Raw genomic sequence first — 17,965 nt, forward strand, 5'->3', positions numbered from 1 at the left:
AGCTTTGAAATAAAACCCAAAGAAATTGCAACTCTTTGGTGGAGTTGTGTTGTGTTCTAACTGTATCTGCTTCAATAGGAACGGGAAAGGAGAAGGCAGCATATGATGCTTATGAAAGCCATGGAGGCACGCAAAAAAGCAGAAGTGAGTAGCCCATTCTGAAATGGGGCAATGTTTCTCCCCCTTCTTTCCAAACAACTCTCAATTATATATATTTTTATTCTGAATCGATAAATGAGATTTGGGTCCAGAAAATAGTTTACATGGAAAAGGGAAATCAGTTTGCTTCCTCATTTTGCAGTTAGGTCAGGCCATACTCGTTTTTCTTGTCAAATGTAATTTTATTTTAATCTATTGTGAATATATAATATTTGCTAACTCTACTGAAATTGAATGATGAGCCAAGATTCCAGCAAATCAAAGCTTCTGTGCTAGTGATCCGAACCTGCTTGGTCCTGCAATCTTATTTGTTATTTCCCATTGAAACCTGGCTGCTCCCTGCACAAACCAGGATCATTTTCTTAGCAGAGCAACAAGCCATGACCCTAGGTTGGGAGAAAATACTAAAAATCAAATTCAGGTTTGCTTCCCATCGTGCAGTGATGGAAGGAGCCAGGTGGGGGCAATGAACTGCATAGGCTAGCATGCAGCTTGTTCATAATACAGTGGGCACTTTCTGGCACAACTTGTGTGTTATTAAGATTCTCTCCCCTGTAATTAGAGATGACTTGCATCTCCAGTGCATTTCTTTTCACTTCCCATCTCTTGCCCTAGTTTTTACCAGTTTGTTTTAAGTCCGTTGGCAACATTTTCATAGAATCATAGAAGCATAGAACCATAGAGTTAGATAAGACGAAATGGACCAACCCCCTGCCAAGAAGCAGGAAAATCGCATTCAAAGCACCCTGACAGAAGGCCATCCAGCCTCTGTTTAAAAACTTCAAATAAGGAGCCTCTGAGGCAGAGAGTTCCACTGCTGAGGAGCTCTAACAGGTAGGAAGTTCTTCCTAATGTTCAGGTGGAATCTCCTTTCCTGTAGTTTGAAGCTCCACATCCTAGTCTCCATGGCAGCAGAAAACAAGCCTGCTCCCTCCTTCCTATAACTTCCTCTCACATATTTATATATGACTATCCTGTCTCCTCTCAGCCTTCTCTTCTGCACGCTAAACATGCTCAGCTCTTTAAGTCACTCCTCATAGAGTTTGTTTTCCAGACCCTTGATCATTTTAGTCACCCTCCTCTGGACACATTCCAGCTTGTTAAGATCTCCCTTCAGTTGCAGTGCCCAAAATTGGACACAGTGTGATTCCAGGTGTGGTCTGACCAAGGCAGAATAGACTTCCCTGGATGGTCCCTTTTAGAAGGCAATTGTGTAGACAATGTTCTCTTTTGGTTGGAGGAAGAAATCTAGGTATGGCCCTTAATGTGAGTGAACATAAATTGTTAAATGCTGTTTAGATAAAATTTGCCAAAACTGCAATTTTATTAGCTCCCTCTTGTTTGGAATCATATATCTGGTAAGTATATCTTAAACACACCCTGTTTATCCTTGTCTAATTGAATTCAGAGTAATGAGATCTGGAGAAGCAAAGATCTCCAAGGATCAGGCCCTTCTGTTTTTAAAAATCAAGTCAGTATTTCTGAATAAAATGAGTACAAAATTGTAGAATTGTGAGTATGCTATATAGCAACAGAACATAGACTGCAGAATAAATTAAGAGCACACAAAAACAATATACAGCATTCCTGATTACACATCAGTAGGCCAAAGTGTAACCTAATTTTTAAATATAATTTTCATCCTCCGCAATTCAGTTCTCCACTTTTAAATGCTAATGTTATTTTCAGAGTCAACGCTCTCTAATTTAACTGACTATCTTGCGAACACAAATGATTAAATAAAACAAAATTACATATAAGCAGGCTATTTACAGATAAAAGAGATTTAGAATGACTCTAAGATTAGTCATGGGGGGAGGAACCCTTTTCAGATACATTTTAAAAATCAGATGTGACAGACAAAATGTACAAACTGTAGCATGCTAAAACAAGAGCAACTGGAGTTCTGTCTGTCTCCTCCTGTATAGTCAATCCAGTAATGGCATAGAATGCAAGATTCAAAATCACACCTCATGGAAACCCAGGAAGCTGCTTTATAGAAGGTCAAACTCTTTATCCATCTAACACAATATACTCTATACAAGTAAAAGTAAAGGTTTCCCCTGACATTAGTCGTGTCTAACTCTGGGAGGTGGTGATCATCTCCATTTCTAAGCCGAAGAGCCGGCGTTGTCTGTAGACTCCTCCAAGGTCATGTGGCCGTTACTTTCCTGCTAGAGCAATACCTATTGATCTACTCAAATTTGCATGTTTTCAAACTGCTAGGTTGGCAGAAGCTGGGCCTAACAGGAGGAGATCACCCCGCTCCTTGGATTTAAACTGCCGACCTTTCAGTCAGCAAGTTCAGCAGCTCAGCGGTTTAACACGCCATGCCAATGGGAGCTCCCTTTATACTTCTTAGAACATATTTATGCTAGATTCCAAGGAACTGCCTTTCATATGACATGCAAATTACATTCTGACACTTAAACTAGGGTGAATTAGATTAAAATTGAAACAAAAGGTAGTTGAACAGCATCTGTTGCATACTCAAATTATCTCCTTAACAATGCACTCCTCTACACTGGATGTTCAAAGGAATTTAGGCCAGGCTTCATGCATTAAGGATTGTAGCCTTAATTTCATAAATAGATGTGTGGGGGATTAGTTTCTTTATGTATTAGATATTTTTGGTAGGCAGGATCATGGTAAAATTGGCCAGGTGCCTACAGTAGTATAGTGTTGCTTTGTTTTTACTGTGAACCTTGCATTTCGTACTTCCAATATTATTAGAAGCGTAAAATAATTCTCCAGTGGGCATTGCATTTTGTAGATAGGCATAATATAGGAGCCTATTTCAACTTTCATATGTTGCAAATTTAAAATGGAGCTATATTTTTCCTGTCTTGAAAAATGTATGAGATATTCTTTAAAGTATAGTTTGTATTGCCATAGAATAAACTTTATTCAAGACTCTCCCGAGTTCTCTATTGAAGCCATTAAAAGTTCAGATAACAGCACACACCAATTGATATTCAGTTTACTTATATAAGCCATATACTGCAGTATCGTAATTGTACCATGGTTTCTTTTCGCTCTATAACTCTCAGAGGATCAATAAAAAACAAAAGATTGTTAAACATGCATTCATCACTAAGCATCTTTGTCAGCAATTTTGTAGGCAATCATATATAATATGGGAGTGAGCCTCAGGTTTTGGAAATTGTCTAATAAGCAATTTCAAAGCAAAATTAAATTCACAACACCTGAGTGATCCTTGTGCTGTGAATATTCTATCACCAAAGATTTATACTACCTTGTTCACTGTTGAACATGCTATGCCTGATTTCTAGCCAAACTTTTACTTCAAACAAATCCATATTTCAGTTATCAGTGTCCTGTGTATACACCCTGACCATTTAAAATCACTAAAATTGAATACAGGAATTAGGAATGTTTTATGAACATCCATTTGGTGTAAGTAATGCATCAGATGATTAAGGCTTCAGTTTCAAGCCCTGCATGGAATGAATAGTATAACGTAGGCCCCATCTACACAGCCATATAATGCAGTTTGAAAGTGCATTATATGGTCAATGTAGAGACTCATATAATACAGTTCAATGCAGTTAAACTGTAATATAGGAGTCTACAATGACCAAATGATGCAGTTTTAAACCCCCTTGAGTCCCACCCGTGGGAGAAAAGTGGGAATAATAATAATAATAATAATAATAATAATAATATCATCTCATGCAAAGTTTGGAGAAGTTTTTCTTTGAAAGACTACATGCAGAAACCATTAGTAGTCTCAAAAGTAAATTTTCCAAGCTCCGAGTTCTGTAGTGCTTTTTTTGAAGACCACATTGTTCCCAATGTTCCCAATGTACAAAATTCCTCCTCTGAGCCGTACAGACAAAACAAATTCCATGTTATTAGAGAGGAGACTGTGTGCTTTGGTGTTTTAATAATAATAATATACGATGTTACTTTGAAACCTAACTGGCATAATTCTGCTCTGCCAAATATGATCAGTGGAGGGAGAAAAGGTTCTTCTGGTACATAAATACCCATGTGAATTTTTAAAAATAGGGAACATTGTGTATCTCACCTTTCCCATTGCATAACAACTCATAGAACACAAGGACCACTGTGCTTCCTTGGGTATAGATACACTATAAAATTAATGCAGTTTGATATCACTTTAATTAACATGTCTCAGTTCTCTGGAATATTGGGAGTTGCAGTTTGGTGAGGAACCAGCACTGTTAGGGAAAGAAGGCTAAAGTCCTTTATAACAACAATTCCCATGATTGAATACTGCTTTCCAGAAGTTCAGTTGCAGTCTCAGCATCCAATTCAGACTGTGCTTGGCATCCTGTTGGCAAGGCCCATTTAGAATAGACCCATCCAAATAATTGTTGAATAGTGAATCACATGTAGATAACTCTACTGAGTACAATGGGTCTGCTGTACTCAGGATTAAAAAAAGTATTTAGTCTACTATGTGTTAAAACCAACTTTATGAATCCATAGCTTTGAGGCATGGTTGTCAAAGTGGTGCCAAACTTCATTACTTGTACAATGTAGAGCAGTGGTTCTCAACCTGTGGGTCCCCAGATGTTTTGGCCTACACTCCCAGAAATCCTGGTCAGTTTACCAGCTGTTAGGATTTCTGGGAGTTGAAGGCCAAAACATCTGGGGACCCACAGGTTGAGAACCACTGGTGTAGAGGCATCTTCCCCTATTGAGCATCAAGAGTTACAATGAGGAGATAAGCATTATCTAAATTATCTCCAAGGATTGTTCTGGGGATATAAAGGGGCACACCGGCATGCATACACATTTCTACAGCTAACTCACAAGGCATATTTCTGCAACAAATTCATATTTTCATCATTTGCCAAGCTCTGCAACTGTATTGTCTTTTTAAAAATCTGCTTTGTTTAGACCATTGTTTTATTGATCTCTCATTCTGCTTGCAACCTAGACTATCCACTTGTATCTTAAAATTTATTTATGCCTTTTAAATTTGAGTACAACCTTTGCCGCAGGAATAGATTCTACTTTTTAATGAAGCCAAGAATAAAAATCTAAGGCACCCAGCAGATTTATAAAAAGGAAAAAAAATCGAACATATCCATACTGTGCCCCTGTGTGGTGTGTAACAGACATATTTTTCTTTCTTATATTGGAAGGAAAAAGCACTCCTTGGAGCACAAGTGCTTTCTCGTTCCACTAGAGCTTAATTTCTTTCAAGTACTGAATTGCAAGCCTACCTAATTCAATATATTTCAATTTCTCAGTTTCTCAGTCCTAAATGTTTTGTCAGTAGTGGGGAGAACCACTTAAATAGCAAAGGAGAACAATAATTATTACTTCAAACCTTACCGAATCCATTTCCTGCCTTGAAGATATAATCCATAGCTAAACCATACTCAAAATTTAGCACCGGATAACTTGTCTACTATTTTCCTGGGCTCTTTCTACACTGCCATATAAAATCTAGATTATCTGCTTTGACCTGGATTATATGGCAGTGTATACTCATATAATCCAGCTCAAAGTAGATAATGTGGATTATCTGTTTTGATAATCTGGATTATATGACAGTGTAGAAGGGGCCTAAAAGGCCTATAAGGCAAATGGAAGCAGTGCTATATTTGAGGAGCGGAAGGACCTGGATTCCACATTGCCTTACCTGTAGGATTATTTTCTTCATAATTTTCCTTCGTATTATGGGCGTTAGTCCATGTATGTACTCTAAATGTACTTTATTATCATCATCTGCTGCTGCCTTTTCAATAGTGTATATATTGCATTTAGTTTCATGATGTCATTGTTTGCCATATACCACACATGCTTCAATTTCTTTGTTTACTTAGTGAATTTGGTGGCTAAGAATTCTCTTCTTTTGTGTACAATTATATTAATAATTGTACACAATTACATTCACTTCTTCATTTAGTTTGACTATTTCCCACTTTGCTTAGTTGCTGAAGATCTGCTCCCAGTGGTGAGGAATGCAGGGAATGGCAGTTTGAGTAATCTGGAGGGCCACGCTATTCTCACCTCTGTTTTAATCCCAGTAGTTTAATTGCCGCAGTGATTATTATGATTATGCAACTGTGCTTTTCAAATTCTTAAATTGCTCCTTTTAAAAGTAGAATAGTAGAGGTTTAATTTTCTATTCTTTCTGTGCTATTTAAGGAGAAAGAGCGGTTAAAACAAGAAAAACGTGATGAAAAGAGATTAAATAAAGAGCGTAAACTGGAACAGCGACGATTGGAATTAGAAATGGCTAAAGAGCTAAAGAAGCCTAATGAAGATATGTGCTTAGCGGACCAGAAGGTAATCAGAATAATGTAAATTTGCTTTTTATTTCCTTGCCTCTTTTCATGCCACTCTCCTTTAACTTCGTCGGCCTTTGTTACAATAATTAATTAATTTTTTTCCTTACTGCTGCCTCCTTTAAAATTGTTCTTATTGTACTTTACATTCCTTGATAACATTATTACTTCGATATTATTCAGTCTGTAACTCTAAAGTAAATAATGGGACAAATCAAAAGTTATTTAGTTTGCTTACATGGTTTTGTTTAAATTGTTAGGGGACAATTTTTATATTTGGAGTTAAGGCTGACTGTTTACCCTTCTGTCTCACTGAGCTAGATGTTTGAACACTCTCAATCAGCCTCTATTTTGCCTCAGTATACCGTAATTGCTGACGTTACTCTTGTGCCCTGCCTGGGCTGTTACCCACCAGGCAAGGAAACAGCCTCCATAGTCAAGGACCGCTAAAAACTTGACACTGGCATTGCTTGGATCAAGAGGAAATGAATTTATCCGGGCTTTAAGAGAGCAAAGAAACAGAATTCACGTGCATTTGAGATACCTGGCATAATAATCTGGGAGGGACTCTGACAATGGTTTTATAGTTCACCTTGTCTCTATCAGCTAGTCTAATAATGACCTTTCTGGTCAATGAGAGGGGAGAGGGGATCGCTTTGCTTCATTTCATTGTTTCCTGCTTTCAAACTATGGGCATATGTGGCATTACCTAATAACATTAAATAATAATAAAAACATGCAACTCGAGCAGTCAGAGCTATTTCCTGACAGCCCATCCTTTCTGTGTATCGTCATTGTTCAGATCTCATTGGCTGCTTTTGGATCCAGGACACAGAACTACACTTGTAGGTTTGACTTCTGCAGATTTTATTATTATTTATCCCGCTTTTTCTCATTACAAAGAAACTCAAAGTGGCTAACATTAAAAGCAATATAATACAGTTTAAAATATAGAAATATACAAATATTCAAACAGTATTAAACATCATTAGTATTAAAAACAATTTAAATTAAAATCACAGAAGCACCTGACATTATCTTAAAAGCCTTCTTCTTTAAAAGCTTGCCTGAATAAAAAAAGGCTTTAGCCTGCCACTGGAAGTACAGCAGGGAGGGGGCCATTCTGGCTTCCCTGGGAAGAAGGGAGTTCCAGAGTCGAGGGGCAACATCAAGAAGGATGGTCTGCTCTCTCGTTCTCACCAACCAAGCTTGAGATGGAGGTGGGACTGAGAGAAGAGCCTCTCCTGAAGATCTCTGGGCCTGGGCAGGTTTGTACAAGGAGTTACGGTCAGCCACTAGTCTGGACCTGAGCTGTCTGTTATTGGTGGATTTGTTTCAAATGTTTTCTGTAAAACACCTAGAGACTCATTCTGAAACACCTAGAGACTCATAGAGATAACACCTCTTTATGAATCTCTAGGTTCTTCTAGTGGAGATTGACCACAGAGTTGTGCTGTAGGATCTGGAGGTTCTTAGAGAGATGTTATTCAATTATTCAAAGTTTTTCATTCTTCACAGGGATCCCGTACCCCTAACTGCAGCATATGTGGAGGGCTGACTGTATACCAACCTTTGATCTAATTCAGTAGGGCTCTTATCTAATTCTTAGCTCTCCTTGGAGCAGTGGTTCCCAACCTGTGGGTCCCCAGGTGTTTTAGCCTACAACTCCCCAAAATCCCAGCCAGTTTACCAGCTTTTAGGATTTCTGGGAGTTGAAGGCCAAAACATCTGGAGACCCACAGGTTGAGAACCACTGCCTTAGAGCTTCTTTTTTTAGCTTCAGCAAAAGAATGGAGTTTTCACTAATTTTATTTTGCATGACACCACTTGTGTGTAGAGAGGAATGTTTTTCCTCAGGGCTAATACGTATATTTGCTGGGAAAATACAAGTCTTTTCCTAAGTTACTCGGTTATTATGATTTAAACAGCTGCCCTTGGTGTGGTGGTGTGAATGTTAATATTGATTGAAATATGGTGAAATATTGTACTCAGAAAGGAGTCTCACATGTTGCCTAAAGTTCTGGAGCTACTTTTCATTCCTAAGTGACATTTCTTCTCTCTTCTTCTTCTTTTTCTTCTTCTTTCAGCCTTTGCCAGAGCTGCCTCGCATCCCAGGCCTAGTTCTTTCTGGAAATACATTTTCCGACTGTCTCATGGTGGTACAGTTTCTGCGCAACTTTGGTAAAGTCCTTGGCTTTGATGTGAACTTGGATGTCCCGAATTTAAGTGTTCTTCAGGAAGGACTCTTAAACATTGGCGACAGCATGGGAGAAGTACAAGACTTGCTTGTGAGGCTGCTCTCAGCTGCAATTTGTGATCCGGGACTAATGACAGGATACAAGGTAATGAGCCCTCCTCCAGTTTCTTAAGTGGTAGACAAAATAATCAGTTAATATTAAACTGAACGTGTCTCTGTTCTCAGAAATAGCAGATTATTATTATTATTATCATTACTATTATATTTACATACAGGCAGTCCTCGTGTTACAAGCAAGATAAGTTCTATAGGTTTGTTCTTAAATTAAATTTGTATATAAGTCAGAACAAGTATATATTTTTAAGTGTAACTCCAGCCAATTTTATTTTTGTTTTGAATAGCATAGAGAAGGGTTAACACCCCTGTGGTGTTTGTTTTGCTGTCTGTGCCCCTGTTCAGAAGACTTCACCTCACTTTCTGTCCCTGAACATTTTGGGTAGTTGTGGAAACATGGACTGGTGATAAATGTATTGTCGAAGGCTTTCACAGCTGGAATCACTCGATTGTTGTGTGGCTGTATGGCTGTGTTCTGGCAGCGTTGTCTCCAGAATAAAATGCTGCTAGAACACGGCCATACAGCCTGGAAATCACACAACACTCAATTGGTGATAAAGCTCATGAAGGCACCTTTTTTATATAGTGATAATAATGCTGCTTCTGGTCTACTCTTTATCTCTATTTTTATTATTGCTCTTATTTCCTTAATTACTGTTTCCCAGAATCTTTGTATAAATTTATAAGACCACCACCTATGGATATATAAGCCTAGTTCTTTATTAATATCCTCTCCAGCATTGATTTTAGTATTTCTCATCTATCTGATTTAATTTAACTGGTGTTAAAATGCCATCTCCACATTATTTTATAGGAATTTTCTTTAATTCTTATAGACATATTTTTAAAGTGTGCATACTCAATATTCTTTTCCATTCCTGAATAGTCAAAGTTCTTCCCAAGTCTAGTCCCCATATTTCCCTGAGATGGTCTTAAGTCGGCTCATCTTCCAGTAATTATATATAAATATCATTTATTGTATCTTTTATTGTTTTATTTTCTCTCATAGACTCTCTTTAGATAATCATTGTCTCAAATTTTGTATATTCTCTACCCTCTTAAATTGTATGTGGTTCTATAAGCCACCCTGGGTCCTTTCTGGGAGAGGATGGCAGGGTATAAATAAAGTAGTAGCAGTAGTAGTAGTAGTAGTAGTTGTTATATTTCTTTCATATATCAGTTAATGATAACTTAATCGATGATAACTCTTACAAGAGTGAATTTCCCTTTCTGGGGTAGACTTCCTCTCACTTCCTGTTGTCTCACCTCCATTTGTAACTAGGAGTTGGATTTAAGTCAGATGTCTTTAACTTGGAGATAGCCAGTACTGCTGTTTGATCTAAAAGAGACTCAAAATAGTGAACCTAAAGATAAAGCAGCTTCAAGGCTGTACCATTTTGGACTTTATATGAACTCTTACAAAATTATATTGGCCAGTGAAACTGTGAATCCTTTGACACTGCAACCCTAAAGTACTATAATTCCAGTTTAATTGTCTTGGCTGCATTGGTTTATGATCAATCATGAACAACAATAAAATGTAAATTTAAAGTTGACTGAGTAGGTGTCAAATATGTGTTAAATCTAAGCTATACTTCCTACAGTAGTTTGAGTACAATATTTTGTCGAAGACTTTCATGGTCAGAATCACTGGGTTGTTGAAGGTTTTTCGGACTATATGGCCATGTCCTAGAAGCATTCTCTCCTGACATTTCACCTGCATCTATGTTAGGCATCCTCAGAGGTTGTGAGGTCTGTTGGAAACTACCCAATTTTCCTAGTTTTCAGACCCAGTTTGAGTACAGCTAATCATGGGCAAAGTTTCTTTCCTGCAGGCCAAAACTATTCTTGGGGATCATCTGCTGAATGTTGGCATCAACAGGGACAATGTGTCTGAAATCCTGCAGATTTTCATGGAAGGCCACTGTGGGCAAACGGAGCTTACAGAAAGCTTGAAAACCAAAGCATTTCAGGCACACACGCCAGCTCAAAAGGCCTCAGTGCTCGCCTTCCTGGTTAATGAGTTAGCATGCAGCAAAAGTGTTATAAGGTAAGACCTCATTAAGTCTGTGTGCATGCTGCACATCTTTACGTCTGTTCCTGATGAGGATGATAATAAGAGCATAAATAATAATGTCAGCAATAATTTTCCTAAAGGGCACTTAACAGATCAGCCCTCTGAATGCTCAGTAGCAGCTGGCTGGTTGTCATCTATAAACTATAATTTTTTCAAAGGGTTTTTCCTAACGAAATTGTGGGAGGTGGTCTTGCTTGTCTACTAGCGTGATACTTTTAATTAGCTAAGTATGTCATTTATTCATAACTCATAATAGTTACAACATGTAGCAGTTTATGTGCATAGAGAAGCACTGTTCCAGATTCAGATTTAAAAACATTCATGGGAAATGCTATTCAATTAATTGCTTAAATAATTAAGTGTTTTTTTTCCTCCCCATCTTGACAGCGAAATAGATAAGAACATAGATTATATGTCAAATTTAAGGAGAGATAAGTGGATGGTTGAAGGCAAACTTCGGAAGTAAGTGAGACTTCTCTTAAATATTGCAGTATTTTGCATTTATTTAATTTGTCATGCAGACTAATTCCAAAGGCAGAAATTGTGTTAAAAGAAAAGGATTTAAAAAAACAGCCCTAGCTTATCTTTCACAGTCCGTTAAAGACACATGAACTTTAGTGGATTAGGAGCATTGAAAATGGGGAGAAAATCCCTTTGTATTGTTTGAAGGAAATAAGTCTTTCTCATTTGAAGATTTCTGGAGCTGTCAAATTGTTATTGGGCATTAGCAGAAGTAAACGTTGATTGGAGCTATCATACCTTTTTTACCTTTGTTCTGAAAAGAGGATTTACAGGGCAAGACGGTAATTTTCTAATCACCTTTAAAAACTTGCACACCACTGATTAAAAATGCCTCAGATTTTGCTGTTTCCTCCGGTATCTCTCGGGAACAATTCAACTGCTGAGGTAATCTCACCTGTTGGCTACCATAGTAGAAACTGTCAAGTTTTTAAGGATGGTGATTTCCTGTCCCGTTTTTCCATTGTACAAAACAAAATTCCATACAGCAAGTCTGATAGCTCCATCTACTACTGAATTTTAAGTTGAAATAAATGTGAATCACAGCAGGGATGTGCAGCAATGTGGTATCTATAGCCAGGCTTCATTTCCTTCTCTTCAGTCATTTGTCTTTCCTATCTAGTTACAGCAAGGAGTCCTTACCAAGTCCTTGGCTTTCCGATGCTTCTGTTTCTAATCCTTTCTCTCTCACATCACTACCTTTAACGCATCTCTGAAAAAAAAAAAAGGAGATAGAATGAATAAAAAGAGGCAAAAGAAATGACAAGGAGAAATATACATTAACATTGAATTTCTGTTAGCACTAACTGGCTCCCAGTTCATCCAGGGTGTATGGTTGTTAACTGTGGGGTCAATAGCTTCCATATGTGGAGTGTGTTTCCAAAAGGTACCAAATAAAAAAAAATCAATTGAAAAAATGAGTTGTAGGTGGCAGTACATTGTTGGGTAGAAGTAGAATTTGATGTAGACCAAAACTATCAAAATGTACCAAATCACTTTGGTACAGAGTTTGGAAAATTCCATTTTATGGCAAAAGCATGCATGCTCTTAGTACTTTTTTTTAGAAGCCCCCGGTGGCGCAATGGTTCAAACCCTGGTGCCGGCAGGACTGCTGATCAAAAGGTTGGTGGTTCGAATCCAGGAAGCGGGGTGAACTCCTGTCTGTGAACTCCAGCTTATCATGCAGGGACATGAGAGAAGCCTCCCACAGGATGGTAAAACATCAGGGCAACGTCCTTGCAGACAGCCAATTCTCCCACATCAGAAGTGATTTGCAGTTTCTACAGTCACTCCTGACACACACAAAAAGTATTTTTTTATTCGTGTAAAATTTGTTCAAATGGATTTCATATCTTTTGGAAACAAGCTCCACATATAGAGTCATGCTATCTCAGCACCATCATCCTATCCAAAAGCAAAGGATTTGATGCTGCTCTGTTTTCTACCTCTGACTCAAGGGCAACCTTTTTCCTGATATTTCAGCAGATGTAAGTACTAGATTTTTGAGGTGGAGGGTTTATAATCCCTTCCCCTTCCTATAGCTCTTGTTTTCAAAAAGTCTGCAAACCTTGAATAAGCAGGGCTCCTTATTTTCTTCTAAAACCTTTTTTTTGTTTCTTCCATTCCCAGCTTCTACTTTATCTCCCCATTGTGTGTGACATTTTTATTACTTCTTTCTTCTTCATTCATTCATGTGTGTTGTGTGGGTGAACTGAGGGCTTGTCCAATGAGGATTTCTTTTATACTTGTTTTTATTTCGTGTTCACCAACTTTTAAATTTCCTACTTTGCATCTGTTGAGGTCTTGCAAATCAGATGGACAAATAAGTGATTCCATTAGTCCGCTTTGATCCAGGACCTAAGACACATATTTCATGTGGGTCCTCAATGATGCAATGCTCTTTGGACCCTTATATAGCATATTTTTGGTTTGGTTCTCATGCCAAACAACTCAACAAGGGTCTCACAGAAAGATGACAACCAACCCTTGGTCATTCATTGGGCTTCAGTGTTTGATCAGGCATTTTAATCCTGTTCTTTTTGGAACTATTATTGGAACTATATTAACATTATAGTTCCAATAATAATAATATTAACAACATCATTTGTTAAAATATATTAGCCACCTCTCTTTTTAGCTTGATGCAGGGCACAACATAGAAGATATATCTATAAGAGCACATGTTAAAACATAATTAAAATACAATTATAAAAGCTTATTTTATATATATATATATATATATGAGATAATAGTTAAAACACAATAAATACAGAACGTGATCTTAAAATTCATACTTAAAACGTACAGGGCAGGTGCCTCTGTTGTAGGTAGAAGATCCTGTATAGGGCAGTATTATCCTCTGTTAATTGTTCTGGGAAAGAGCTTGAGGAGACAGAATAAACGTATCTAAAGGAGATTTAAATACTGTAATTGATATATTTTGTTTTTCAACAACTGTAAATGTTCACCCTTCCAGAATTCCATAGTACTAGGATTAGTTTAAGATGGTGCCTTGTGTGTGTTTTACTTCAGCCAGTAAACATTCTTTTCACTAAATGATTTTTGAAGCACTGAATATCCTATATAATCTGCTGAGATATAGGAAAAGCGTCAAACTTCACAAAGGTGACATTTAAATAAAATGATTGCATTCTACCAGTTACTGACTTCTGGTTACCTCTTGTAGTTAAGTGTATAGTACAGGACATTTCAAAAAGATGGACTCAATTTGAAATCAGTACATCTCTGCCACTATGAACTGCCCATAAATGAAATGTTTACTCCTTGAAAAGGTGAAGCATAGAATTGCAAAGGATTACTACTAGATCCCTTTCACAGCACACAAAAAGCCCCTTCTCTCAGTGTTTCCGTCATTCACACGACGGTGTTGGCACAACATCAGACCTAATGTAACATTCTTAATTTGCAGGTTTTTAAATATTTGTTTTTGGTTCAAAATAATTTATTGAACCATTTGTAACTTTTTGTGTAATTATTACATGTCATCGTAAAAGCAAGTCAGTGCTACTTTAACAGGTTTTGCATGGACAGCAACTACCATGCAGATGCTTAAACCTGAAGTGCCTCCATCACTTTGGCTGGATCTACACTGCCCTATATCCTAGGTTATCTATTTTAAATTGAATTGAATTGAGTCTCCTGCTTCATAATTTGGGATAAACAGATAATCTGGGATCAGATCCTGGGATATGGGACAGTGTAGATCCAACCTGAATCTGAAATACCTGAACAGGGAATTCATAGGATTGCCACAAATCAAAGTCGACTTGATGGTAGTTAGCAACAACAAAGCTGTATGATACTTTTTCCTTTCTTCACACTCTACTTTGACGGGCATCCTCAAACCCTGCAAGCTACTTTTCCTTTTTTTAAAAAAAGGCAGACAGCTGCATCATATCCACTTGCTGTATGGAATACTGTTCTGTAGGATGGGAGAAGAAAGGAAGAAAAAGAGACTGCCAAATTACATCGCGTTTGGTTTATTGCAATTTATCTATTTTCACCATCATGATTCACACTCTTTCTCTTTCTTTTTCTTTCTATAAAAAATCCTTGCCTTTTCCCAAAAAAAACCCCCATTTTCATATCTCTTCACATTCTGTTATGCACTGAAATGCTGATAGGGGGTTTTCAGCCTGGCTATTGATATACCTCTGGGGCTGTTTCAGTATATTTGCCTGCTAGATTCTCAGTAGCTAGAGCTATAATGTCTGCTGTATGGAATCTTGTTTTGTAGGGTAAGAGATGAGGAAGGGCTACCACAACTGTACTTACTGGTATGTAAGCTTCTTTTGTTTCATAAAAATGAAACTAAGGCTTCCACTGCCCAAAGTGCTACAAGATTAGCCTCCTACATAATTGCTTAATAAAGTGTCATGTAATGTAGAATATCGCTGCTTTGGAAACAGGTTTTGTATTTAGATAATCCATAACCAAGCGTTATATTCATTGTCGGCTGTGTTAATTGATTTTCTAACCTTTCTAATACAAACAGTGGACATTGGGCTTTTAAAATATGTATGAAAAAGGTACATTTTAAGCATTGATAGAAAAGGACATACCAGATAAATGTTTACAGGATTAGCTATGGAAGCCTTCTCTTATTTTGCACATGACATGAGCATATTCAGTAAAATTAACACATGCGCTAGAAAGTACTATGAGCTAGAATAAATATGATTACCTGCACTGGAAATGTTGTGTATCGTGAAGATTCACAGCAAAAAAAAAAAAGTGTTTTCACCAAAGAAATTATTCATCTCAAATAGAAGTGAATGTCGATAAACAATATTATTCATCCACCAAGCCAATGGTAATAAATATAATTTAACAAAAAAAATGCTGAACAACAGGCACACAAACAAATTATGTCCTCCCAATGAAGTGTGGAGAAACTCTACATATGCAACATCAATATATATTAATACTGTTTGTCTCCCTATGTGTTTAAAGGCTTAGAATCATCCATGCTAAGAAAACAGGCAAAAGAGATGTTACAGGAGGGGGAGACATAGGAGAAGAACAGCATTCTCTGGGAACGCCTACCGCTGGCCGAAAAAGGAGGCGGAAGGGAGGAGACAGTGATTATGATGACGATGATGACGATTATAGTGACGATCAAGCAGATGAAGACGATGAGGATGATGAAGACAAAGATGACAAAAAAGGGAAAAAATCAGATATTTGTGAGGATGAGGTGAGGAATTCTAATAGATAGGAGATAATGCTCAATCCCTATGACTAGGTATTTATCGATCTTGCACTTGAAAGTGGACTTTACAGTTTATTTAGAGCATTATTGTTTTTAAAGAAATTCTTAAATATAACTTCATTTTTAATTGAAATGTCACAAGAGAGTATCTTTTAACTATAGCTTCCGATAATTTTCATAATATACAAATAGTTGCTTACCAGGGGTCATTTATGCTGGATTTCTTAAAACTTTCAAAATCTTGGGGGAAAGAAGGAAGATGCAGAGTCCCCTTGGGCCCCTAAACTAATCTTGTTATCTTTTAAATCCTATCCTAGGCTCATATTCTTCTTGCAGGGTTCTAGAAATCTGAATAACACCAAACAGTATTTTTTTAAAAAAACGATGACAAAGACTAACAGGGGTAATGTTTATAGAATCTAGGTCTTTATATTCCATAAGGTTTTCTGTCCTTAATTAGCAGCCTTTCAATGTGTGGCATTGGGTGGACTATAGTGATTGAATGTTTAGGTCAAAGGTAGGAATCATATGGCCCTCTGGATCAGGTGTTTTGGCCTTCAACTTCCATAAATCCTATCAGCTGGTAAACTGGCTGGGCTTTCTGGGAGTTGTAGGCCAAAACACACGAGGATTCACAGGTTGAGAACCACTGCTCTAGATGTTCCTGAGCTATAGCTCCTAGCAATCTTAACAATTTGCTATGTGGCTAGGGCTGCTGGAATTGGCGAAATCTTCATGTCTTGCTGACTAAAGTCAGTTCCCTGTTAGAGAAGATCTATTGAACCAGTAGAAATCTGGTAAGTCAACATTTATGTAAAAACTGTTCATTCAGTAGATCTACTCTAACAGGGGGACTGGCAATGGACTTAGACCTTAGGGATCATGTAGGCAGAACTAACGAAAACATTATACTGCTGGATTGGCAGTTGAGCTTTGCTTTAATACTATCAATATGAAAGGATTCTCCCTGATGCATGAAATCAGTAGGATGGTTTAAGAGACCTGCAGCTGGTTGCGTAGATCACACAGCTCTGTCCTCCAAGAGAAATGAATGTCTGCTAGGTTGAGGAAGAAGCAGCCAGTTGGGTTCCTTGTCTGACCTCAACTGAGGTGGTTATCTCAGATTGCACAGTGGTAGAGCTATAACAGCATTTTATTACAGCAGGATTGAGGGGATTTTGTGCTCCTCCAGATGTTACTGAAGTTCGGTTCCCAGTATTCCTCACTGCAGGCTGTACTGGTTATGCTGGATGTGAATTGCAATTTGATAAAAAGCTGGAGGAATGCACAGTTCTGACATCTGGCTTATAGTGTTCTACAAAAACTGAAAGGGATGGGAATGTTTTGAAAAGCAAAAGGGTTAGGGAAGGTTTAGCTAAAGCTGCTCTAGTTGTGAGTCAGACCTTTTGGTTGCTATAATTGCCCATTGTAAAATCCTATGAAAGGGAGCAGATAAGATTGCAAGGTTTTTATCTTCCAGTCACAAGCTCAGCAGAAAGAGAGAAGGAAGATGAGATTTAGGGGACTGGATAACTTTGTGAATTGGCAAGCTTAATATCCAAGAAGCAGCCAATGCTATTTCTCACCATACTCTGTCATTTTCCAAGTCAGCAATCCTCGGGGAAATATAATCAGGCCTTGTAGAGTCAATGTCAAGAATAGAGCTAGTCAGCCTAGAACATACTGGTAGCATCAACAGAGTTTGTATCAAGTGTCATACCTGCGACTGGGTACAGGAGTGTATACCACTCTGAGTCCCCTTCAGGGTAAGAAGGGCAGCATATAAATGCCTAAATAAATAAATAAATAAATAAATATTTTGTGCTTCAGAGAATTAATATTTGGGAGAAGCTCTAATATTACATTAGATGCCAATA

The 17,965-nt window shown here is 37.6% G+C and overlaps 1 protein-coding gene across 20 annotated transcripts in view; it reads left to right on the plus strand.

Annotated features, from left to right (window-relative positions):
• The window catches only part of BAZ2B (bromodomain adjacent to zinc finger domain 2B), a 248,607-nt gene that overhangs the window by 210,052 nt on the left and 20,590 nt on the right, over positions 1-17,965 (plus strand). For all 20 annotated transcript variants that reach the window (XM_060777651.2, XM_060777489.2, XM_060777576.2 and 17 more), the window contains 6 exons: positions 79-144; positions 6,310-6,450; positions 8,537-8,791; positions 10,596-10,810; positions 11,225-11,299; positions 15,830-16,073. In XM_060777651.2, coding sequence (XP_060633634.2) covers positions 79-144; positions 6,310-6,450; positions 8,537-8,791; positions 10,596-10,810; positions 11,225-11,299; positions 15,830-16,073 — 996 coding nt within the window. The remainder of the gene's footprint in view (positions 1-78; positions 145-6,309; positions 6,451-8,536; positions 8,792-10,595; positions 10,811-11,224; positions 11,300-15,829; positions 16,074-17,965) is intronic.

This window comes from Anolis sagrei, chromosome 1 (assembly GCF_037176765.1).
Source record: "Anolis sagrei isolate rAnoSag1 chromosome 1, rAnoSag1.mat, whole genome shotgun sequence".
Lineage (NCBI taxonomy): Eukaryota > Metazoa > Chordata > Lepidosauria > Squamata > Dactyloidae > Anolis > Anolis sagrei.